This window comes from Hydractinia symbiolongicarpus, chromosome 11 (genome assembly GCF_029227915.1).
Source record: "Hydractinia symbiolongicarpus strain clone_291-10 chromosome 11, HSymV2.1, whole genome shotgun sequence".
Lineage (NCBI taxonomy): Eukaryota > Metazoa > Cnidaria > Hydrozoa > Anthoathecata > Hydractiniidae > Hydractinia > Hydractinia symbiolongicarpus.
Genome location: NC_079885.1, coordinates 10,003,844 through 10,029,274, shown reverse-complemented (window position 1 = coordinate 10,029,274; position 25,431 = coordinate 10,003,844). Strand labels below are relative to the sequence as shown.

Sequence of the window (25,431 nt, the reverse complement as noted above, 5' to 3'; positions counted from 1 at the left end):
TACAAGAACAAAAATTAGATGGTTGCAATAATCTAACGTTTATTTTCATCAAAATGATGCTGTTTAACAATCAAGATTTTTCATCTGAATTTGTTTTATGGTAAGTTATAATCAGTTATAATAACTGAGTTATAATAATATAAGTTATAATAATATAAGTTATAATAATATAAGTTATAATAATATAAGTTATAAAAACTACTCACGAAACAAAAAAAACATAAAAACTCCTCAACATTTTCTTAAGGCTAAAATACACGGTAATTTAAGCAACAATGGTAGAAGTAAAGAAGCAGTCGCGATTAAAAAAAGAAAAAATATGCTCAAATCTTTAGTTTAAACAATAGTTTATTAACCATTCTGTTAATTTCAATAGAAAAAAATTAACAAAAGTTGAAAATTTCCAACTTTTAACAAAAGTTGAACATGTCCAACTTTTAAAAAAAAAACTTATATAACCGAAAAAAGTTGTACATCTCCTGTTTACACGGTAAGTTTTTTTTATCTTACATTTAAGGATATTGAAATGTACCGTGGCTGACAAGTGCCTAAAAAAATCTTTGTTGTGTAAATTTTAAAAATGCGTAAAAAAAATGTTATATGCGTAAAAATATGTTATATGCGTAAAAAAAATGTTATAATGCGTAAAAAAATGTTATATGCGTAAAAAAAATGTTATATGCGTAAAAAAAATTAATATTCGTAAAAAAAATGTTATATGCGTAAAATCATGTTATATACATAAAAATAATTTCATTACGTAAAAAAAATCTTATATCTAGTTTTTGTCTGCGCCGTGACCTTGTCATTAAATAAATAAATAAATGATCCCGCACATTATAAGCAAATGTTGCAAAATTTGCTTACAATGTGCGGGCAAGTTTGATGAAGTTCTTTTTTGACCCAACGACGGACACCGGCCTAACTTTGAACATATGTATACAAATTCGTCTTAGGTTGGTACAAGCCTAACTATTGACAAAGGAATCTCCCGATTTTAAAAACCGTGTCATAGGATTGAACAAACTCAACTGCACACAAAGGACTATTACAAATTTAGAAAATGTGTCATAAGATGGAACAGGCTTTACTATTGACAAACAACTCCCATGCTTTTATTTCTTTCAAAAAAGGACACTATTCAGGCGTCCTCGTGTTTTTTGTTTTGTTTTTGTCAGCAACTGACAACCGCAATTAAAAGTAAAAATGTGCTGGTAATTTACCTGTCGCTTAGTCGTGCACTCTTTATTTGTCTCCAATAAACCCTTGTGAACGCATGTCTTCTTTATCTAGGAACCAAGCCTATCCATAGACCATTTTACCGAGTTCTTATTGGCCTATCAAATTTCGTCAATGTTTCTGTTTAAAAAAATTAAAAACAAGGAGCATGTGTATCAGCGTATTTTCGCTTGAAATGTTTTGTATTCTTGTCTTTGTACAGGGTCCTGATTCATTATTAAAAAGTAGTCAAGTCCTGGGGACAAGGTTGCAGTACGTCCTCCTGATTCAGCCTCGCAATCTTGAGAAAAGTCAAAGTGGTTGTCAAGCATTATTTTTACGCATTTAACATTTTTTTTACGCATATTAGATTTTTTTCACGCATTTTTTAAAATTTACACAACAAAGATTTTTTATGCACTTGTCGGCCACCGTAGTAATGGTATAAATAAAATATTTTTTTCAAAATATGTGGAGTTTGATATTCCCTACCAACTTCTATATTTATTTTTTAAAAATTTTGATTGCAAGTAGGATAAAAAAGGATTTACTTCTTTTGGTCGGCAAACTTAAAACACAGCTTCTTTTGAAAAGCGAACAAAGAAATATTATGTGTGAATCTCACTAAGCTTTTTATACCAACTGACATTCAGCACAACAGATTTTTCTTTTACCGGAATTTAAATAATTAATGAGTTGTCGGTAGTTCGCTTAACACCTTCTGCACATCTTTGAATAGGCTATTGTTGTAAAGGTCAGGTTGCGAAAAACTCTTTTACGAGGAATTTTATATGTTCGTTTTTCACGATGTATACATGACTTTAAATGTCCGAAATTTCATATTTATATTATCCTATAGACAATTTAATTTGCTTTCATATTCAATAAAAAAAATTGAAGAAAAAAATATTATTTTTGAGAAGCAATGAATATACTGAATAGCTATGTGTGTCTATACCCTTACAGTATCCTTAAGCGGTCCATTTAAAATTACCGTGTATTTTAGCCTTAAAGACAAAAATAAGTCAATTTAATAATCACTTCTTTTGTTTGTTAATTTTCTTTTTTTTGCTTGTCTTTCGCTTAACTTATAAAAAATTTGCTTTCCATCAAAAATAGTTTTTCAGTTGTGCACAGGTATTTTCTTTTCGAAACATTTTTAACTGCTCAAGAAATTTTAAATGTGGTATCTTAACTCCTACATTAGTAAAGTTATGTATTCCAAAAATACGTGCAGTATTTACAATAAACCTATTTCAAAATCCATATTTATTACGCAAAACACGTACTAACATGGAAGCAAAATTAATTTACGAATTTTCAATTTCCAGCGAATTATTATTTCTAATTGTGACCGTTTATTTTGTAAAAGAAATAAAAAATAGGATTTATTTATCACCGATTGGATACCCTTTGGAAATAAATAAACCCTGCATTTACCTTCTTTGACGAAATTGTTCGCCATATTTAGCCAGTTCATCTATATTATAATACCCGTATACGTCTGTCTGTCTGTCTGTCGCGCAAAATGGTAGCTTAGCTGCGCAATAGCGAGAAGCACGCAATGCGGTATGAAAAGGACGGGCGCACCCGTGGATTTGTGTAGTAAAGTGTGTAAAAATAACCCTTAAACTTTGTCCTATTTTGTTCTGCAATCAGTACCTATATTACTGTTGTCCTTAACAACTGTGTTTTGCCATTTTAGTCGATATTTTTTGTTTACCTCCACAGCCGACAGGCTGCTAAAGTTTTACTTAGGAAGATGTGAGGACTCGATCAGGAAATTTGAAAATGCGCTGGATGCAGTTTATGCGATATCCGCATGTAACACTTACCGCGACGACACGCGAAGTTCCAGTAAATCGAGAAAAGCAAACGCCCTTCTAACCGCTCAGTTCATGTCATTAAGACAGTGTTAAAATTCACCTTTGGAAGTTATTTGTGTATGACCCCTAGGAGGTTAGAAAATAATTTTCTATTTTCTTAAATCTAACTGAGTTAATAGTTCGCCCATTTTTTGCTTGTTACATCTTGGATTATCTTTCTTTCTATCTTGCTAGGTACAACCAAACCTCATCGGTACAACGCACAAATTCAAAAAAAATGGTCGAGCATAGAGATATAATATCTCTATGGTTCGAGTAATCCGAGGTTTGAGTTAACCGGAGTTTTTTATAGGAAAGTATAAAAGAAACTTAAGTAATAATGAATGTTCGAGTTTTCGGTGTTCCAGTTACCGGGAGCTAACTGTATTTAATTCTTGAGAACCGTGTAAAACACTCTTGGTAATATATGTATAAAAAAATGAAGAAACCTATACTACTAAGGTTCTTGGCATGGTTTCTTACTTAAAAAAAAGTTTAGCAACTTCCCCTTAATGTTTTTCTTAGGGAAAAGCAATTTTTAAACTTGCTGGTACTGCTTTGTTAATATGTCTGAGAATATATTTATCACATTTATTATTCATTATATTTATTCTTGCATACGAATTTATATGTTTTATTTGCCTTACACCTTAGAATGTATACCACATCTGCTATTTTAGAATTTTGTGAATCAAATGCGAAGATATTTAAATTCAAGGTTCATCTCAAAGATTTGTATCTTTATCACGCTGGGAAAATTCTGTTTTGGTAAGTTGAAAACTATCTAACAGTTTGGTTGCTTCTCTTGTTAAATTACTTTTCAGGAGTTTTCTGATCTTTTTGCAAGAATTAACTATCAACTGGATATTATAAAAACGCAAGAATTAAATTGAGCATTTTTTAATTAAAGATTAAGACTTCCAAACTATGTGGTCTTGTTTAAAACTCTCGAATAGGTTAACAAGGGTCAGGGTAAATAAAAAAATTATTTTTACTGACTTCTATTTTCATCTCTATCTTAATAGGACCCTTTGTCTGTCTGTTCAAAATGGATGCGCCGTAGCTTTTTTTCAGGCAATCTCAGAGTAATTATGTTACTTCATAGTCATAAGTTGTTTTTCGATTGGGTGTCCCTACTCTTCAGTGGAGGATTTGAATCGTATGTAGAGAAGGGATATTGTGTGGGAGCAAGGGCTTCATCAGACGCACAGCCCTTGTTTCTTATACCGCTTTCTGCTCGGGTAGTGAAATTGATTTATGATAGAACCAAAACAACCCACCTGGCGTTAGGGTGACCTCTATATAATTCTTTCTCGACTTTTTTGCTGGTCATGCTTAACAGATTTGGTAAGTGATTGATAATAAACAAAAAAGTAGGGACACCCAAAAAAAAGTTATGACTGTGGTCACATCGTGCTAACAGGCCAACACGGATTCACCCAAAAGAAATGCCTGGGAAATGTACGCCGAGTGAAAATTTAAAGACTGAATATGTTCGATGGGTTCGTTCGTCTGAAGATTTCCACAGTTTCTAAATTCTATAGTGTATTTTTACTCTTAAGAGTGAGATTGGATGCTCAAGCATTTTAAAAACCATTCACAAAAATTATTTCTCACCGCGAAACATTTAACGATAATCATTCGCTAAATTTAATTTTCGCGAAAATGTAGTCCTTGCGAAATTGTGAATACTAATTAGTTTTTGCAAATATTTAATCTTTTTGGCTTGGTTCTTACCTGGCACTAAAGAGCACTAAAGAGTACTGCTTCAAAAGCATTATTTTACTGCCACAATTTTTGGTTCTTACATAAAATATATAATTTTGTGAGAATGCTTCGAAATTTCCAAAATAATAAGACTCTCAGTACTTAAAAACTTGCAAAAGCTTATGCTCTTAAAGTTAGTACAATATGGTTAAATCACAGCATTTTTGAATACAAATTTTTTCACTGCGTCTTATTCCGCGAAAAAGAAAATAGTTATCGTTGAACGTCAGAAGGAAACACCAATTTATATTTTTTATGGAAGAAGAACTCTAAAAAAGTGTAGCTAGCTAGTGTGACAGTATAGATGACTTGCTATCTTGATAAATTTTTTGTTTTTATTTTTTTAGCAGGCAAAATAAAGCAATTCAATTGGTTAATAATTCTTTTAGAAGAACTGATTGGTTAAAAAACTATTTGCCTGCCAATAAAAATGTAAACAAAATTTATAGCAAGTCATCTATTAGCTAGCTATATACTTTCCAGGACGAAGCTGTTAGTTTTGCCTGATTTACTAAAAAAAATTCCCTACATGACTAAACATTTGCATAGCATGCAGTAACTTTTAGGTAGCTAGCTAGCTAGTAGCAAAGTAATGTTAACTAGCTAGAAACCACCTCTCTTCAGCCTGGCTAGTGGGTGGGCCACATGTATGTAACACTAAAAGTTAGCTATCTAAAGAATACTTAAATACTAACAGTAATTGTTGTTAAAAGAGAGAGCCGAATTATGTTTTTGGTAGATATAGATATATATAGCCTAGCCCTTAATATCTGCTTTGAATTCAGTCACGACATAATTAAAGAGAGCATATTTTGATCCTTCGTCTCTCCTACCGCCATGTTAGTTTAAATGTAAATGCTAAATACGATCTTTCGCGGAAAAACATATACCTCTAATAATTAGCCAATCAGAATCTCTCACTTGACCAGACGGGTCCAGAGCTACTTTCGAGTTTATCTTAAAGAGCTCTGGGTCGAGAATGTGACTAGCTGCCACTTCACTTTCGTGATCACGTGCATTTGTCTATTTTCACAATAATTTTTGCCTTTAAATATTTAAAATGTAAAAATTGAAAGTTTTACCTTTAAAAAAAAAAATTTCTGCCGAGAATGATAATGATATTGAATATCATTGAGTTACCCCAGAGCATTGTAAGACGTTAATTGAATCTGATTGAGTTACCCGCACAGGGCAGTGTAAGACGTTTTGTGGTCCTAAATGCAACGAAGAGGGTGAAGACTTCCAGGACAAATAACAAGATAGAAATTTAGAAAATTCCTATCTTTTTTTTGCAAAAAGTTATTTCCTTGAATATGACAGATTTTTATTTTCGCGTCTTCTGTACGGTAAAATATTACAAAAGTCGTCATTCACGAGAGGTTTGGCCTCAAAGACTGTTTCCCTTTCTTTGTTCCATGATTTGTTATCATTATTTTATGGTAATCTTGCTTTAAAAAATTATTTGAATCTAAAATTACATAGCTACCAGTGAAACCTCCTTATAGCGGACATACTATAACCAACCAATTTTTTTAGAAACGGATAATAATTTTTAAATATCCATTTGCTTAAAAGGAAAACTAAGGTATAATATGATGTTGGACTTTTACGTAGCGCGTGGCTTTGTGGTTATGGAGTTCGCTTCGCAATCACAAGGTCCGTGGTTCGGGCATGTTTAGCAAGTGTCTTTACTACAGCTATGGGTCAACCCATGCAATGTGAGGGAAATTGGGCAGGTAATGCCGGTGTATACTAATGTATACATCCCGAACACAGGACCCACATTGATAACAGTGTTTCAAACACTAAAGTGGCCATATTCTGCATAAATATTCTGAATAATAATAATAATAATAATAATAATAATAATAATAATAATAATAATAATAATAATATTATAGAGCTTAAAAAGTTGGTTAACAAGTCTTTTTACTTTTTTTATAAAGCTCTTTTCGTTCTCAGGATATTCGCATTTAAAGAATTTCAGATTTAATTATGATGCATAAATTATGATGTCATATTTAAGTAATAGCAAATTTTGAAATTTTTTGTCATTAGTAATTTTAGACCTGTTAAGGGTGCATTCAAACTTTATTAATACAGGGGACTCTATAATTCGAACAGCCACGAGGAATCGGAAACCGTTCGAGTTATAGAGTTATAGAGTTGGGAGTTTTTCCAAGATTTTGTATAAATTTTGTATAAATAGCCAATTAACGTTTGTCCCAGCGACAGACGCTATGAATGTAAAACTTTAATACCAAAGAGTCGTCATATTTAAGAAGAACTACTTCGTTCATCACTAAAATACTGGCAAGCAGTGAGCAGGATTCGATCCGCGGTCCCCAGAACTGGGAGCCGCAGACGAAACCACTACACTACGCGCAGCAATATGTTTGTGATGAACTCAGATAGTTTATCCGGATGGTGTGTATACATATAGGAGAATATTTACAAATTTTCTACTATTTTCTCCTCATCTGACGATAGCTCAACGGTGTTCTCTTTCTCAGTGATCTTTTTTAAAATAGCTTTTGTATCATCTTCATACTCTGATCCAAGTGGAAAATTAACTGAAAGCACATTTTTTTCAAAAATGTTTAAATTTTTAACACTGTTTTTCCAAACAAGAAAAATCTTATTTCGATTGCCAAACCACCTTGTAATAGAGAGGGCCGCTTCACCACCGTAAGTTTGATTGTTACCCTAACTTTTGTTTCGTGTAATGTCACATATTCTCAAATTTGCGTTAATTTAATGCATTTTTGAAAGCAACCTTGCGCAACCGCGTTAATTAAATGCCTTTTTCAAAATAATTTTATTGAACCGCGTTAATTTCATGACCGTTAATTTCATGGAATAAGGTATTGCTCAACCTCGAACCAAGGGCCTGTAGCGTTTTTTGATATGAGGATGAAACGCGTACGAGGTACGAGGTTTCTCGTACGCGTTTCATCCTCATATCAAAAAACGCTACAGGCCCTGGGTTCGAGGGTGGGTTTTGCTGACGACCCCATAACTCGGGATCTTCACGTCGGTTGCAATCAAGCTGTATAAATTCGAAACCAATGTGGTGTAGTTGGTTATCTGGTAAAAAAAGCCGGCTACAACCAACATGAACGAGCTGATTGTAACGTGCACTCAACGTTAAATACGACAGTGACTACTCCAAAACGACAATCTGCAAAATTACGTAAACATATGATTTGAATCCATAGGCTTCTATAACTTTAGGGAAAGCAATAAAAAAATTAAAAAAATTAAAGTCTTTTAAAGACTCAATTACTTCGCTTACTAATCCACCAGAACTTTTGTTCACATATCAAAACCCTTCCTGGGCAATCTCATCCGTAGGAATTAATACATATAAATTTCTTTAAAAAAAACAAAAGCAATTGTCATTCTCATAAGATGATTCCCTTGGAACACGCACTGCTTGACGCTTTTTTTCATAACAAATTTTGTTACTCTGTAATGCAAGTATTTCAAGAGGAGTAGTCTTCGGAACTGGTGGGTAGATTGTGACTGTTTTGTGTAGTGTACGGAGAGAAAGTTTCGCGTTTTTTGGCTATTTTTTCGAAAGTAAGTACCCGCGAAAAAGACTGACATGGGGATTCGCGAAAGTTTATTCCACGCACAATAGCCTAAGAAGCCGATTCGCGAAATTTAAACTGAAAAAAAAACTCAAATTTTATGTTCACATATTTTTCTTTCGACAACACAAATATTACATCAGTCTAAATCTATATCATAGGATTTTAATGTTTTTTCTAATTAAATAATTCTCTAATGAGAAAGAAAAAATAATGTTTGATGTAAACAAACCTCTGTTTTATTTGTCAAAATTCCAAAAATATTTAGTGAAAAAAATTGCACAAAAACGGAAAATCACAAAGGCTTATCCCACCCGAAATTCACTTTTCAAGTTGAACGCGAAATATTATTTTACGCAAAATAAATTAAAACACTTATTCGCGAAAATTTTTTTTTCCTCGCGAAATTTTCTTCTCGCAAAACTTTCTCCTTGTAAAGTACTTTGAACTTATTTGTTTATATATTTGTCAGACATACTTTAAGATTTTCAAACAAGGAGTATTATACATCTATAGTGGCAAAAAGTCATTGTAACTTCTACAACCTTCTGGAGTGGTTGTGAGCTCAGGCAAAGGTTGGTATTTTCAGTAATGGCTGACAAACTTTTTATCATGGCCAAGCTATCAGCTTTTTGTAGCGTCATAGTTGTTAATCCGTGACAAAATCGACAGTACTTCGTATGCCGTACAACAGTACTTCGTGTCTCTGAGCGTGAATAAAATTACGATGAGAGGAATCCGTAAAAAGCTGCGGGAAAACCATTTTGAACACAAATAATGCGGATACTATTATATGAGACTTTTATTACCATCAGGCTTAAATTCTTTAAAAAAAAATTCTTGGCTTTTGTGTCATTAGCGGAATGTATTGTTTATTTTGAATTATCTTTTAGGTTTTAAAAAAATGTTCCTTAATTTACCCATAGTCATAAGAAAACGACTTTTATGACTATGGTTTACCATTCACACCATACAATTCTCGTAAAGCCTTGCCTAAGTCTTGATTTTTAGAATCAATAACGACGGACTAATTTTAGAAAAATAAACAGCAACTGAAGTTACTGTAATAATCTAAATTAGCGCTCGACATTTTTTACCTTTGGCTCGGAAGGAAAGAAAAACTTCTTTCTTTCCTCCAAGCTCTATAGTACTGAATAAAAAGGGGGTAGTGGTCGTGGAATAAACAGGGAAGATGGGGAGGAGCGGGAAGTGTAATTGAAAGTAACTTGGGTGGGAAGGTGGGTGGGAGGGGGATGACTTCATCAAAAACCATTATGGTTGCTTCTGCCAGTTAAAAAATATGTCACTTTGATGTAACATTTTCATTCAAATTACGTTCATTTGTACATTGTTTTCAATCTGATTACAAGAAAAGTAAAACCCAAACGTCCAACACACCTAAATGTCCAACACACCAAAATGTCCAACACACCAAAATGTCCAACACACCTAAATGTCTAACACACCTAGACGTCCAACACACCTAAATGTCCAACACACCTAAATGTCCAACACACCTAGATGTCCAACACAACCAAATGTCTGACACACGTAAAGTCTTTTCCATCCTAATCAGTTTATACAAACGTATATTTGATAAGCGTTAATACTGATCATATTCATTTAATAAGGCACGGTGTGTTTTTCTCGATTTGAACTCGAGTTTCAAATTGACATTTAAACCTGTCTTACATAACACTAATTTTTCCCATGACTTGCTGTTTAATACCTCTCATTATGTAAAACTAACGTCTTTATATGCGCCTTTTTATATTTTGTATATCGTGCTGTGTTTAAAACCCATTGCGGAAATCTGCATCTTTGCAATGGAATCAAAATGGTAGCTCTGTTTTGTAAACAATGTAACAGGACTCCACGTATGTTTCCGTGTAACAACCACTAAAATTGTAGTAGAAAGGCGGGCTAATTTAATTTTTAAAGGGCTACGGAACGGCTGTTGGTTTTCCACTTTAGTGACTTACACGAAAGTCGAGTTGATGGCAGCGGAAATCAAAAATGGCTATTTTTTCGGCATGTATGTAATTTACAGACTCGAACATATAAATATATCTAGAATTTTTATCCAGAATGAGTCTTGCTAAAATATTTCTTTGTAATATACTTTAAGAAAAAAATATTGAATCAGCGAGCAAAGTGCGCTGGTATGTTCATTGCGCAAAACGCGTTTGCCGGATTTTTAATATGTGCGCGGGATATACGGAATGTGAGCATTTTAACCGGTTCGTAGCCCCTTTAATGAATATTCATGAGTATGGTTTTGCTTAGAGAAGATTGAACTTTTATATGATAATCCCAAAAAGGAAACTCACTTCAATTTAAATTTCACTCGATCTTAAAGACAAAAATAAACGATGATTCATCTTTTTAGTCTTTTTTGTTTATTTGCCTTCACACTGCCATTTAATGTCATCGTCACATACTCCACCTTTCACTTTGTACATCCTTAGTTTGCTTTTAACTAATTTTACTAATTTTTTTATCATATATTTAGTTTCACAATTTTTATTATCAACCTGACGAACTTTAATAGCAGTTTTACTGTACATACTGTTTGTATATATGACTGAAGTTCCCATCCTGTATAAATTTTCATAAAATAAAGTAAATAAATAAACTAATTGTGCATATGCGGTAATTGTATGGTCGGCGTAAAACAAGGCTGCGGCCGTAGTAAAACTTTATGTAAACACGACGGCAATTCTTTTTAGCTGACATTTCATTTGACTTGAGGCAAAATGAAAGTTCCATGTAAACGCTGTATCACGCTGAAATCGTTAATTCGAAATTAAATAAATAGACAGGGATATTTGCTTTCGATATACACAAAGCGTTTTTTGTTAATTGGTGTTTAAAATCGTATATTTAGATTTTTTGAAGTAGAATAAATGATTTAATACGTGCTTAACTCGCGTTCTTAACCTTATATAACTTTCAAGGTTTTCTTTTATCGATGTTGGATATCACCCCAACTAGAATTGTCTTGAGTATTGAGGTACCATTTTCCTTACATACGTGTGCAGAAAAAAACTTGATCGCAAACTTCCTTTACTTAATTTACATGGAGTTCAATTTTTCATTTCGAGGCTAAGTATAAAGCATCCTCGTCCCCAGCAACTGTTGCATGAAGTCTCGCGAGGATGAGGCCGATTATAAAGCTACTGTGTAATTGCCGTTGCAGAACCCTGATTTTAAAAAAGCTCCGTGTAAGCGCGGCTATTTTATTGCGGATTGAACTCTAATATTGAGATTAAGTACATCTTTTTCCGGCTTATTATAGGGGTACCTTATATTTCTTCGCCTAGTGTACATTTATTTTGAAAACCTTTGACCTTCCATATGTATTGTTAGATTTCGTCGAGCAGATTGGAACAAGCGCAGGCGACCACTAGCCTTCTCGTAATCTCAGTCAAAGTTTTTGATTATTGTCAAGTGACTGTTGATGGCATTTACGGGGTACACATCATTTGCACAAAAATTAATGCAAATGACATTAAGATTGATTATGAGATTTCTTCCATGAAACTTAAGGCGTTTTGCTTTTCCAAAAAGGAGGACTTCTGTGTTTCTTTTTTAAGGTTGAGAAGAAGTTCCTTTTAATTAAAATATTGACCAATCAGAGCTATATCCTTATTTAAGGCATATCCAATATCTTCCACATTTTGTGTGAATATAAAATGGCGGTATCGTCAACATAGGGTATAGTATTTGAGTTTTTTTACAGTCTTTCAGATCAATGGACCAAAAATTGATCCTTAATGAACTCTACTACAGCTTTTACCAATTATGTTCGATTAAACAGAAAATCCACAAAGCATGTAAGTTCTGAATAAACCAGTGACATTAAATGCCGGTAATTCGTCTAGCAGAATATAATGACCAATCGTGTCAAACACCTTGGACAAGTCTTGATATACACATCCAATAAGCTTTCTATTGTTCATTTCCTTTTTGATTTTGTTACAAAGCAAAGCACTTGCTAATTTGGTTAACCTTTTTTACGGAGTTCATATTGACAATCCTTAGATTGTTATCTTAAAGAAAATTATAAAATTGATGGTGGACTGCGTTTACAAATATTTTAGATAATATCGGGAAAATTAAAATTGGTCGGTCATTTTTTACTAGTTCAGCTTAGTGTCACCAGACTTAAATATTGAGAATAGCCTTTCTATGATCTCCAAATAGTCGGTGCAGTATTTTTCATTGAAATGATTATTATATGTCTCAGTAGTTTTCTAACGTGGAAGACAAAACCTTCAATATATTGGGAGAAAGTTCTTCAACACCGTGGCTTTTTTTCTTTGAAGCGAACGAAGCTCTTTCTCAACAAATAATACAGAGGCATTTGAAAATTAAAACACTTTTTTATATGTAGCTCCATGTTACGATTTAAACACCAAGTTAAATTTGTCAAATAAATGGCATTTGATCTCAAAGACTTTACAATGTTTAGAAGTAACTATTAAAGTTTTTAACACAGACTTTTATGTCGCTCGATGATGTGTATCCTTTAGATTTACTTTTACTTGGGAAATTTGCTTTAAATAACAAAAATCTCAACACATTCTCCTTTACCTGTTGATCAAGTGCGTTCTAGAAACGTGTAACCTTCTGAAGTTGGTTCGTTACTGCCTATTGTGCTTTTCCGATTGGGTTTAATATCCTTATGACTCTTGTAAACTCATCGCTTGCACAGATGGTGCGTTAGCGGGATTTATGAACGAACTTAGAAAAAGAAATATGGCTATATTTTTATCGACAATAGTAATATTATGGAATCTAATTTATGGAAAGATGGATTACATCTAATGGAAAGTGGTAAAGTTTTGTTAGCTAATAATTTCTTATTTTATATAAATAATTTTTTAGGTCTGGATTTTATAGAAACGAATGTATACTGATTTCTGATAGGATAAGCACTGAACTTACGGCATCCTGCTCCCAGGGTGTAACACATCCATATGGGGTTACTTCTTCTGAATGCAATAAGGAATTAAATGATCAATTTGAGACTGACCAATCACATGATTCTACATATAATTTACAAAATTCTCTGAAAAATGTCTGTGATATTAGAATCAAAAATCCTTTCAATCTATTGATAGGATATTTGAATATAAATAGTTTAAGGAAAAAAATAATTGACTTAAGGGAAATCTTTGTGAAATTTGCTCCAGATTATTTTGTATTATCTGAAACAAAATTAGATAGTACTTTTCCAAATAGTCAATTTACTATTGATGATTATGAATTAAGATCTAGAAAAGATCGGGATAAAAATGGGGGTGGGCTAATTGAGTATGTAAAAAAGGGAGTGGTTTGTAAGCAAATAAACATAGCTAACCTTACAAGTAATGAAATTATATGTTCTGAGCTAAACGTCAGAAACAAAAAATGGACTATTATCACCCTTTATCGTCCACCACGTCATTCTAATCTTCAAAGTTTCTTTGAAGATTTGGAGAAAATTCTAAACAAAACACTCTCATTTTGTGATAACATCATTGTGATGGGGGACATAAACATTGATACTCATAATAAAAACGAAATAATAAATTATCATTACATAACTTCTCTTTGCGATACTTTTGACCTAAAAAACTTAGTCAAAGACAAAACATGTTTTGCAAGTGAACAAGGAACATCAATTGATGTTATTTTAACAAATAAACAAAGGTCTTTTCAAAACACTATGGTTACTGAGACTGGACTCAGTGACCATCATCTGATGATTACAACTTTCCTAAGATCTCATCTGGTAAGATTGAAACCAAAACTAATTGTTTATAGAAGTAACAGAAAGTTTGATAAGAGAAAGTTTCTTTCTGATGTTAGGAATACACGTTTTGATTTTAATGAAAATGACCCTGCTTCAAATTACGACCACTTGACAAAAACGTTTAGTTCTATTATTGAAAAGCATGCCCGTTAAAACAGAAACTGCTCAGGGGAAATGAAGCACCTTTTATGAATAAAGAACTTAGGCAAGCCATTTATACCAGGTCAAGATTTAAAAACCGATACAATAAAGATCCTACTGAAGAAAACAAGATTAACTATAAAAAACAACGAAATAAGTGTGTTGGACTCAGAAAGAAAGCCATAAAAATGTATTTTAAAAATGTTATAGATTCTGGGATTGTAGAAAATAAAACTTTTTGGAAAACTATTAAGCCGTTTATAACCAATAAAAGTGGTTTGAACAATGATAACATTATGATTATCAAAGATGGTGCTCAGATAACCAATGACAGTGAGCTTGCTGAATTATTTAATGAACACTATATTAACATTGTAGAAAAAAGTAGTGGAACCAAGCCAATATCAATTGATTATCGAAATTCCTTAGACAAAGAGAGACTAATTAATGAGATAATTAAAACATACGAGAGTCATCCGAGTATTGTCAAAATTAAAGCCTGCAACGAAAATATAAATTTTTTTAACTTTGAGGAGGTAGATGACAACACAATCAAAAAACTTTTTACTAATTTAAACATAAATTCCTCTCCAGGTAGAGACAAAATACCCCCAAAGCTTGTGAAGTTAGCTAGTGAATATCTGATTGGCCCATTGAAAAATGCTATAAACAGCAGCATAAAATTGAATATTTTTCCCGATGGAGCCAAACGTGCAACGGTAGCACCTCTTGACAAAGGAGGCAAAGACAAACATAGCATTAAAAATTTTAGACCTGTCAGTGTGTTGAATGTATTTTCAAAATTCTATGAAAACATAATGAAGGATCAAATCATGTCTTTCATAGAATCGAAACTTTCAATATTTTTGTCAGCCTATCGGAAAAACTATAACACACAGCATGTCTTAATTCGTTTACTAGAAGAATGGAAAAAAAAACTTGATAAGAATTACGTGGTTGGTGCAGTCTTAATGGATCTATCAAAAGCATTCGATTGTGTGCCACATGATTTACTAATCGCTAAACTTGAGGCATATGGATTTGAAATTAATGCCCTGAAATTTGTCCTGTCATACCTAACAAATAGAGAACAATCTACTCGTATAAACGGACACTACAGTCTTTTCCAAATGATTCTTTCAGGCGTGCCGCAAGGATCAATCTTAGGCCCGATAATTTTTAATATTTTTCTTAACGATATTTTTCTTTTTATAACCAGAAGTGACCTACACAACTATGCTGATGATAATACATTGTCAAGCTTTTCCAATTCAATTCCAAACCTCATTAAAATTTTAGAAGGTGAGTCTGAGCAGGCGTTAGCATGGCTACATGAAAATAAAATGATTGCTAACCCTGACAAATTTCAATGCATTATAATCAGCAAAGATAGGATAGAAAACACAAGTAGTAAACTGATAAGAATCGGAGATAAAAACATATATTCGCAAGACACAGTCAAACTGTTAGGAGTTAAAATTGACAATAACCTTAGATTTGATCAGCACTTAAATGAGGTTTGCAAGAAAGCATCTGCGCAACTAAATGCTTTGTATAGATTTAAAAACATACTTCCTTTTAAAGCTAAGAGTGTCTTAGCAGAAAGCTTTGTGTATTCAAACTTTAACTACTGTCCACTTATTTGGAATTTCTCATCTTCAAAATCACTTTCTAGGGTCGAAAAACTCCATAAGCGAGCCCTAAAATTTGTAGATAGCGGATATTCAGAGAGAAAAGAAAGGTACATTTCTACCAAGAACAAAAGTAACTACATGAAAATTATGCGAATACGAAATCTATGTATAGAGATTTTTAAATCTCTTAATAATTTAAATCCGCCATTTATGTTAGACATCTTTCAACGCAGCGAAACAAACAGGCCAGTACGAAGTCAATATTTAAATAATCTTAAAACATTGAACTTTAATACAAAAAATTTTGGGGAAAAATGTCTTCGCTCATTGGGGCCTAAAATTTGGAATACTTTACCTTCCGAATTGAAAAGTTGTAACAGCCTTAAAAAATTTAAAACGAAACTAAAGGAGTATGATTTCAGTCACTCGGTCTATTTAAATATTTTTTCTTAATTTTTATACATTTTTCATAAAACCATAAACAAATTTTTGTCGGATTTGATTAGTTTCCTGTATATTTATAAGTATGTATTTATTTATTTTTTTATATCAGGAAGCTATATGTACATAGTTATTTCTCCGACGTTAAATAAATTAAGAAGAAGAAGAAGAAGAAGAAGAACTTAAGGAGATTGATGTAAAACCGTAGTCGGACATGGTTGAGTTTTAATGCAAATTTATTGATGATAGCTATCACATCAAAAATGTTCATAGATAGATAGATGCCCTAAACTCATTTGGAAAGAACCTTACAGTTGATACCTCCACTAACGTATAACCAAGGAGATCCTTCGTATAACACCACAATTTCTAAATATCGTGACGTATCCCTGGGCTATCGATCTTCGGAAAAAAAGATACCATTTTTCTGAATTTTTCTCTATCTCGAACAAAAATCCTGGTCCCTTGCGACCTTTTCTCTTTCGCGTTTGAGGGTTCATCTACACAGCAAAAAGAACAAAAAAGTTTGTAAAATGAAAAATTCGAACGCACGCAAGACATTCGAAATTTAAAATTTGGATTCAAACAAGGAAAAAGTAGGCTTTGTTTTGCTCGGTTTTCAAGTCAGCCGTCAAAAGGAAACTTAAAAACAAAACTCTGGTTCAAAATTGCGATCATTTACAATTGTCCAGCACACCCCTCAATCGCAATTTTAACTGACGTTCAACTCCTGTTTTTACCACCAAATACAACGTTTATACTCCAACCAATCGACCAAGGTGGCATTCGCAGCCTTAAAGCACATTACCGAAGAAGGGTTGTACGTTTGCTATGCCGAGCCTTGGTGAAAAAAAATCCAATCTTTTATATTCTCTATCTCGAACTTTCTCTATCTCGAACTCTTTTGGTCCCTTGCGAATTCAAGATAAGGAAGTCCACTGTATAATCTTCAAGAAATTCGCATCATTGAGCCATTTTCCAGAACATGTGTCAACAAAATATAGTACACACACGTTAAGTGGGACGCAGGATAAGTGGGACTTATTGTTTTTAATTGGGACCAAATTTGTCAGTCCCTTGAACTTTCGTACTAAATCCATGCAAAAATACTTCGCCTTATTGAGACCCAAAATAAGTAATGTTAAGTTGAACCGTTTTTTACACGGTCCCAAGTGGGACATCAATGACTTTCTAAAAAAAAGTATAAAATAAACGATAAAATCGAATAAAGAAAAAACACACTGGTGTATGGTGTGGCCGAGAGCTATCACGTAAAAAACACTTCTTTTTCCATTCGTTTTTGTTTGGTTTCTCTGGCTATTGGATTCCATTCTTTGGTGTTGCGTTTTGCAGCCATATTTAAAAAATGCGATTTACCTCAAATTTAAAATGATTTTAAACTGAAACAAAAATAAGTAAAACAACTTCAAATTTGTTTTTAAATTTTGTTAACAAAACTATTTTAAAAAGACGTATTTTTGCGTGGAAGCTCTCGGCCACCATACTGTTGACCGAGCTAAAGATAAGCTGTTGATAATAAATCAATTACCGAAAAATACATGATGTTGAAAAAAGTTGAAGAAAGTTGATGATGACAACCAAGACGGAAATGATATTCAATCAGATGAAGTTTGCGATGTTTTGGTTAAATCAAGTCCTTTTGATGTGCCTGATGCAATTGATACTTTAATGAATTATTTTATGACATCTCGATCAGTCGAACTGTAAGCACTATTAAAAGGTCAATAATCATTAAGATCGACACACAGATGTCTGTAACTTGTCTGTACGCGTCTGTGATTCGTCTACACTCGTCTGTTACTCGTTTGTACTCGTCTATGCATTTGTCTGTAGTTTTAAAACAGATCATGTTGCGAGTGTACTATAACCCAATATGCACAAAAGAGACTTCCGCCAGTAGAAGTGTAAACCGTGAACTTTTTGGTTTCATGTTATTTTTAGTGATAATAAGTTAAAAAATTTCTCTAAAAAGACGCTTAAAACATTGTTTGAAGAAATATTTTAACAAAAGGCTCAAAGTAACGTGTTTCAACGATCCAGTTTATACAAGCATGAAAGACCGTACACATAAAATATTACACAACATATATTCCAAGATTAATAATTGCTCAAACCATATCAAAAAGATGTAATGGTACCGATTCTCTTATTATGAATATTTAATTTCTAGAGGTGGTAATTATTCTTACCAAAAGCCAAAACGTCAAAAAGTCGGCAAACACTGCGCGATAAACACACTATTTATGATGATTACCGATAGCAGATTGTTTAGCGTTAATTGACTTACCTGTGAGAGCCGATATTCCAAAATGTTTAATATGTTAATTCCAAATATTCGATTCCAATATGTTCATTAGTCCACTAAGAATATATGTAGTATGTAAATTTGGAAAAAAAATGAAATTGTACACACTTCTTGAGAATGGGTGGATGAACACCCGAAACGTTAAAGAAAAATAAAAAATAGCAACGGTCTTGTTGTTATTTCTTCAGTGTCAACAAATTGGCTGTTTTGACAACAGTGTCTTCGCAAGACCTGGCACTAGTAATCCAAATAATAAATTCAACATTGAATAGGGAGGGGAGTTTAATTTAATTTTCTTTTACTTCCTTAAAAAATAGAAACTATAAAGAATTTGAACGATTTTTAAAACCTTCCCTGACTTTGGTTAAGAACCAGCTGTGTTTCATTTTTTCCAATCCAATTCCAATAAGACATTATTGTATCCATAGAGATGTGAGAGATCGGGTTTCATTTACGTTTACACCTAAAGTGTAAATAATATACAACAGTGACTACAAACAGTTTGTAAAGCGATTCCTATGTTTTCAAGACGAACATTTATTTTATTTTAGATTTTTAAAAGAACCTTATCAAAAGAAAAATGTATTGGATTGTTCTGGTGGTGCTTTGTTGTTCGAAAGTGTTTAAAGAAGGTAGGTTTCATTTTTTATTTAACTGATTCCTTTTTGTTTGCTTTCTGCAGGTGAAACAGAAACTAAAGGGATAAAAATGTTCTTTTAAAAAAGTGTTTTTAAATTTAATTTTTTTTCATCTCAAAATATTTAACAAAAGTGAGTCGTCTGATCATCCAACATGAATCAATGAAACTAGACTCTTTTTTACCATTTTCTCCAAATATGAACTTCATGTTTATTTTTCCTAATTTACCATTTTAAGAGTTTTCCAATCTAAATAGTCTTTTAAGGGTCATTGTCTAAGAATAACAATGTTCAGTTCAGAGAAGATATGTTTATAAAAAGATAAAGGTAGATAAAGTGAATAAGAACGCACGAATCTTTAACCCAACTAGTCTTTTTTTTAGAAAACTTTTTCAACTGTTCCAACATTTTTTATATTTTTAGAACTTAATCACAGAGCAATGCAGCTAGACTTTTAAAATCAGTAAATTTTATTGTTGATAAGTTGATAGCGGCGAAAATAGTTGGCCATTCGGTAATAACGGCTCAGGGGCCACAAGACCCTGGGGACGATGTTGATAGAACACCTTTTCATTAATATAAAAACAGCTATTCTTTTTTGTTATTCGAATCTTCTACATGCAATAATGACTCTTTTTTTCATGGGGTACTGGGGGAGTATTTTTTTCTGACTACTTATTAACGGTTACACCGGTTTGCTTGTTCAAAAGAGTATTCTAAAGCAAACAAAAATATACACTGAACACATTCACTGAATATGGACTGGGGACTGGGTATAGCTTGTATCCGTTAAGAAATTTATTTTTTAAAGCATTATTTTTCTCAAATTTTTGCATTTTTCTCTGGAGTTCAAGTTATTGCGAGTATTTTAACATGGGGAACCGCTATTTGAGTTATCGAGTGAAGAGAAAGCGTTAGCAAAGATTTTTTAAGGGAAATTTGAAAGCAGTTCGAGTTACTGAAAATCCGAGTTATCTGAGGTTCGAGTTATCGGAATTATACTATATCTTACAATACAAATCTGTGATATGTGTAGCTATTAAAAAAGCCTTCTAACATGTTACCTTGTCGTTATTATAACTAGAGATAAAATGTTTTTTTGTGTGTATTTTTTTTTAGTTTCCTGTGAAGGATGGAATTACAACAGTTCTTCAAGTGAAGGTAACTTTATTCTTTACCGAGGGTTTAGCTTCTGTTTCGTTGCGAACGAGTGGTGTTGCGGGATCGTTTCAGACAAAGGAAGATAGCGATAATGTTCGTTATTTATACACAAACGTTTTGAATAGAAACACACTGAATGATAGAGGTTGACCTATTTTTCATCAAAATTAACAAAATAGTAAAAAATGTACTCGTTCAAATATGTTTTTTTCTTGATGTTTAAAATAGCAACGAAAATAAAAATCATAGGAAAAACACTGCTTTCATTTGAAGTGTAACTTCGTTCCCAGGCCATTTTGCCTTGTTGACGAAGTTGATAACTCTGTATTAACGGCTCAGGGGCCACAAAACCCTGGGGACGGGGTTGTATTTCGTGTATAAAAATATGTCTGTTGTTGGTGTGTCCACTTTTTAAAACGTTTTCTATAAGACGGTAGGTGTAATAAAATCTGCCCGTTAAACGGAGGTGCCTGCCTTAAAGAGAGTATATCGTTTGTTCTGTTTTTCGTGTTTACAGGACCAGCTAATTGGAAGGATACTTACCCCAAGTGTGGTGGAAAGAAACAGTCTCCAATAAATATTGTTGAAGCTGACGTGACATATAACTCTGACTTAAAAGCATTAACGTTGAGTGACTATAACCTCACCACGGGACTCACCTACGAATTAACCAATCACGGACATACAATTCAAGTGAACATTTTGAAAGATGGAACATCCGATAAGAGTCCGATTATGATTGGACATAAAGGTAACGTCAACTAGATTATTTAAATATTATTTGGGACAAAAAGGATATAGCTAACTACTTTAAGGAGATTGATTTTCGCCGGTTATAGGCAACAGGAGTCTTGACAATTATAATTACTAAGTATATCATAACTTTGTGAAAATTTTTCGGTTAAGGTGCCTATTATTGTCAGGTTTTTTATTCGCCAAATGGTAAAAAATGTTAGAAATATTAGCTTGGACGGCTACGTAAAGAAAAGGGTGTGCTCCATCTCGTCCCCAGGTTTTTTTACTCTTGTCATAAAGACGTAACTCTTATAAGAAAACAAGAACTTCTGCGGTCGAGGTCAAATAACTGCAGTAAACTTATATTCGCACTTTAAACGACCAACTGCGTTCCCAGAACATTTTGTCTTTTTGATTGATTTGAGGGTCACAAGACCATGGGGATGAGGCTATGAAATAATCAAACTTTGGAAACCTAAATACTCGTGAGAGGCCATGTTTATTTCTGTGTGAATATTATTGACACTAACACGGAAAGTAAACAAGAAAAAAAAAAAAAATCCTGCTAAATCAGAAGAAATAATCCTCGTGAAACTGACTTTTTTTCACTTCGCCAAAATAAATACGCGCGAAAATTTACTATAGTAAGGTTAACAATAGCAAGAATATATTTATTAAGAATTTTCCAGCCTTTATTTTCTAATAGCGAACCTCGTTCCCAGCGTCTGTTTTCTCTTTTTGTTATATCCGGACGACGAGACAGGTTCGTGTCTGGATGTCAAAAAGAGACAACAGACCCTGGGGACAAATATGCGTGATAACTACCTCAAAAATCTTTTATTACTGTTTTGTAGGTGTTACATACAGGCTGGCACAATTTCATTTCCACTGGGGAAGTGATAACAACCGTGGTTCAGAACACACTTTAAACAAAAAACAGTTCCCTGCTGAGGTATGGGTAAAGTCGTTAGATACGATAAGTACTTTGGTTGCTTGTAAAAAATGTCACTTTCTATTTAGTCTCATGTATCCTCTGTCACAGTTCTTACTTCATTTTTTGCATTTAGTTTTAAACATAGAGGTTTTTGTGTATTAAAAAGTTCTGCACTTATGTGTATTTTAACTGACTTCAACGAAAGCACTTTTGGTGGCATTATGAGCATGAAAAAGCCTAAAAGGTGTATCTTTCAAACCGATTTCAAATATGACATAATCAACTGAATCCCTGTAGAATCGATAATTTTCAGGATAAATTTAAATATTATAGAGTTTATTTACGTTCTTTATAAAACCTTTAGAAGATATTCTATGCATAATCGGTATCCTCAAGTGACCATAAGTTTAGGATAGGTGATACCTTAAAGTATGGAGGCAAAAAAGAGAAGGAGATACAATTCTATGTTTGAAAGAAAGGTATTATTCTAAGATATAACCAAAGTGTTGTTCGCATTACCTTTGGTTGAAACTCAACAGAAACAACATTCAGGGGATAAGAAATAATTTCCTTGTTTGTTGTTGTAGATGCATTTGGTGCATTTCAATGCAAAGTACACAAGTGTCTCAGAGGCAGCTTCAAAATCAGACGGGCTTCTTGTTTGGGGACATTTTATAGAGGTGAGTGAAAGAATTGCCTTATATATACCTACATAAGCGCTTGTATCTAACCTCGTTCCCAGGGCAATTTTTCGCTTTTTTGATATCCGAGATTGTCAAAAAGAGAAAATGGGCCTGGGGACGAGGTTGCGCTTGCATCCTATTCCTGCCTAATTTCTCTTGTTAAATGTAGAATATAAAGAAGTAGGGACCTTGTACATGCAGAATAGATTTACAAGGTCTATTTTCTGCATAATAATCCGCAAGAAGATCCGCAAGACGCGTGTTATTTATTTTTACGAAACACGCGTTCAGGAGTAAATCACTTACCAAGCTCCGGTTGATGATAAGCAATTTCTTCTAAAGCGAAACAGAAAGTAAATTTTAAAAAACCACCTTTTATTTTTCGCATGGATTTATTTGGCGGATTCCACGCAAAAGCTTACTCCCTGTATATCTGACTGCTCAAAAACAATTCTTACCTTAGACCGGAAGTACTGAAAATAGTGCTTTTCAAACATTTGTCAAAGAATTTCCATCTGTTACGGACAAAGATGAAAAAAAGAACATCCCTGCTTTTCCCATCTCGTCGCTCATACCAGCAGATTCAACCGGGAATTATTTCACATACAATGGATCGTTAACAACACCAAAATGCTTCGAAAGTGTCACGTGGATAGTGAACAGCAAGTACATAACAGTCAGCTCAGTGCAGGTACCCTTACAACCTTTGTTATCTGTTTTATGAAATAAAAAGTCAAAAAAAAATTCTGTCAGGATTCAACAATTCATTTATTTATTTCCAGAAAACTCAAGAGGTTCTCAAAAAAGTGTTTTTATTTCCAGAAAAATTGTTTAAATAATTACGCGTTGTTCTTCTTCTAAAGAAACCTAAACAATGACCCTAGTTGCCTAAATTATTGCAAAATTAGCCTCAAACTCTGGCAGAAAAGCTTAATTGATTCTTTTTTTCAGATTTCATCCTGCCTGTGTTGTTAAGAGTTTCCATTCTTTTTCCTAAACTTCATTAGAAACATGTGTCAATAAATAATATAAAAGAAAAAAAAAGCTTTATACTTTTATTATTTTAGCTTGAAAACTTCCGAAAATTGAGAGGTACAACCAAAACAGCATCTACTCCTGCTTTCATGTCCAACAACTATCGGCCAACTCAACCTTTGAATGGCCGAAAAGTGGAAAAAAGTTTCAAGTCGGAGACGTCTGCAGGAGTTCGTGTCATCAGCTCCTACACTGTTGTGGTAGCGCTTGTCATTTCAATTGTTAACTTTTTGTAAGCCGCGTGAAGAAGTATCTACTTTATGCTTGTGTAGAGAAGAAACTACATTAGCTGTGTTGTTTGTTTCCTAATTTTTTGACAACCACAACTTTACGATTTACAACTTACTATACACATTTTACGTCACTGCACATTCTTCGTATAAATTTATTGACAAGAAATTCTCAGTTTAGTTTGCACTATCTTTGTCCAACCTCGAATACTGGCCTTTCTTTCTTCATATCAACCATGCAGGTCCTGAGTTTGTAGTTGCCTTCCTGTCGAATTCCGTAATATTTTCCTGTTCGTAAAAATTTCTATTTTTGAAAAAAATTTATACGTAATTTATTTTAAAAGAAACTCGTTGTAGGGGTTGTCTCTCCATTTGTCCTTCAATTTTGATCTCTCTTCTCAGCAGCTTCCATGGCGATGAAAAAAATACAGATGCAGATATTAAAACAAAATACTTTTCATATTATTTCTGAATACTTAAAAATTCGTTTTAATAGTAATTATAATTCAATAAAGTCAGATTTATTACCTTTGATACTTATTTTTGCCAGTACCAATGTTACGGATTAAAAAATGCTGCTATTTTTGCAGGCCTTGCGAAACAACAAGCAAATATTATTTTCGTTAATGAAGTAACGAAGTCCTTTATTGATAAAACATTCACAGAATAAATATTAATTAATAAATATTAAAGGGGAATTTCGGTCTAAAATATTTTTTTTTCATTTTTTAATTCCACGTCAACTTCTTGGAAATTCTCCGTTTTTTGAAAAAGTGCATTAAAAAAGAAAAAGGTGGGTCCTAACGCAAGTATGACGTTTCATAGTACAATATGGCTTTGTGGCCACACGGTTCAGCGTAAACATAGCTAGATTATTCACAAAGTTAGACTAATATTGCACTTACAATGCGCCAGAGCAGAGACTCGAACCTGCAACCCAACCTCGTCCCCAAGAAATCGCGAAAAAAAATTCCGACTGAAAACGTCAATTAATGTTTCTATTTTATGCTTTGGTAATAAAAGAATGCGTTATTACATCAGGGTCATAGGCCAAACATAATTAGAATCCCGAGAAAACTTCATCGACAGTGTGTATCTCTTCACCACATTAATTTTGACTTCGAAGTAAACAGGGCGCCTTAAAAGCGTTTCTTAAATATATTGTCGTACACCAGTCAAAAAAGTCCAAAGCGTTGCTGACAGATATCACTCAGAGATATTTATTTCCAG

The 25,431-nt window shown here is 33.1% G+C and overlaps 1 protein-coding gene across 2 annotated transcripts; it reads left to right on the top strand.

The window, feature by feature from the left end:
* The first annotated feature begins 433 nt into the window (after nt 1-433).
* LOC130613677 (carbonic anhydrase-like) lies at nt 434-24,264 on the top strand. Of its 2 annotated transcripts, XM_057435004.1 has the most exons (9): nt 434-490; nt 3,764-3,851; nt 19,337-19,417; nt 20,543-20,584; nt 21,102-21,335; nt 22,174-22,271; nt 22,841-22,933; nt 23,400-23,627; nt 24,004-24,264. In XM_057435004.1, exons 3-9 carry the CDS (start codon nt 19,366-19,368, stop codon nt 24,205-24,207), a joined length of 951 nt encoding a protein of 316 aa, XP_057290987.1. In that variant the 5' UTR covers nt 434-490; nt 3,764-3,851; nt 19,337-19,365; the 3' UTR covers nt 24,208-24,264. The 2 variants fall into 2 exon arrangements, with proteins under 2 accessions (XP_057290987.1, XP_057290988.1); XM_057435005.1 differs by lacking the exons at nt 434-490; nt 3,764-3,851 and having other exon boundaries at nt 19,260-19,417.
* The last annotated feature ends 1,167 nt before the right edge of the window (nt 24,265-25,431 follow it).

Coding starts and splice junctions, on each gene's coding strand:
- LOC130613677 (XM_057435004.1), top strand. CDS start 19,366: ATGTATTGGATTGTTCTGGTGGTGCTTTGTTGTTCGAAAGTGTTTAAA. Junction 21,336..22,173: donor GATTATGATTGGACATAAAG/GTAACGTCAACT, acceptor ACTGTTTTGTAG/GTGTTACATACAGGCTGGCA. Junction 22,272..22,840: donor AAAAACAGTTCCCTGCTGAG/GTATGGGTAAAG, acceptor TTGTTGTTGTAG/ATGCATTTGGTGCATTTCAA.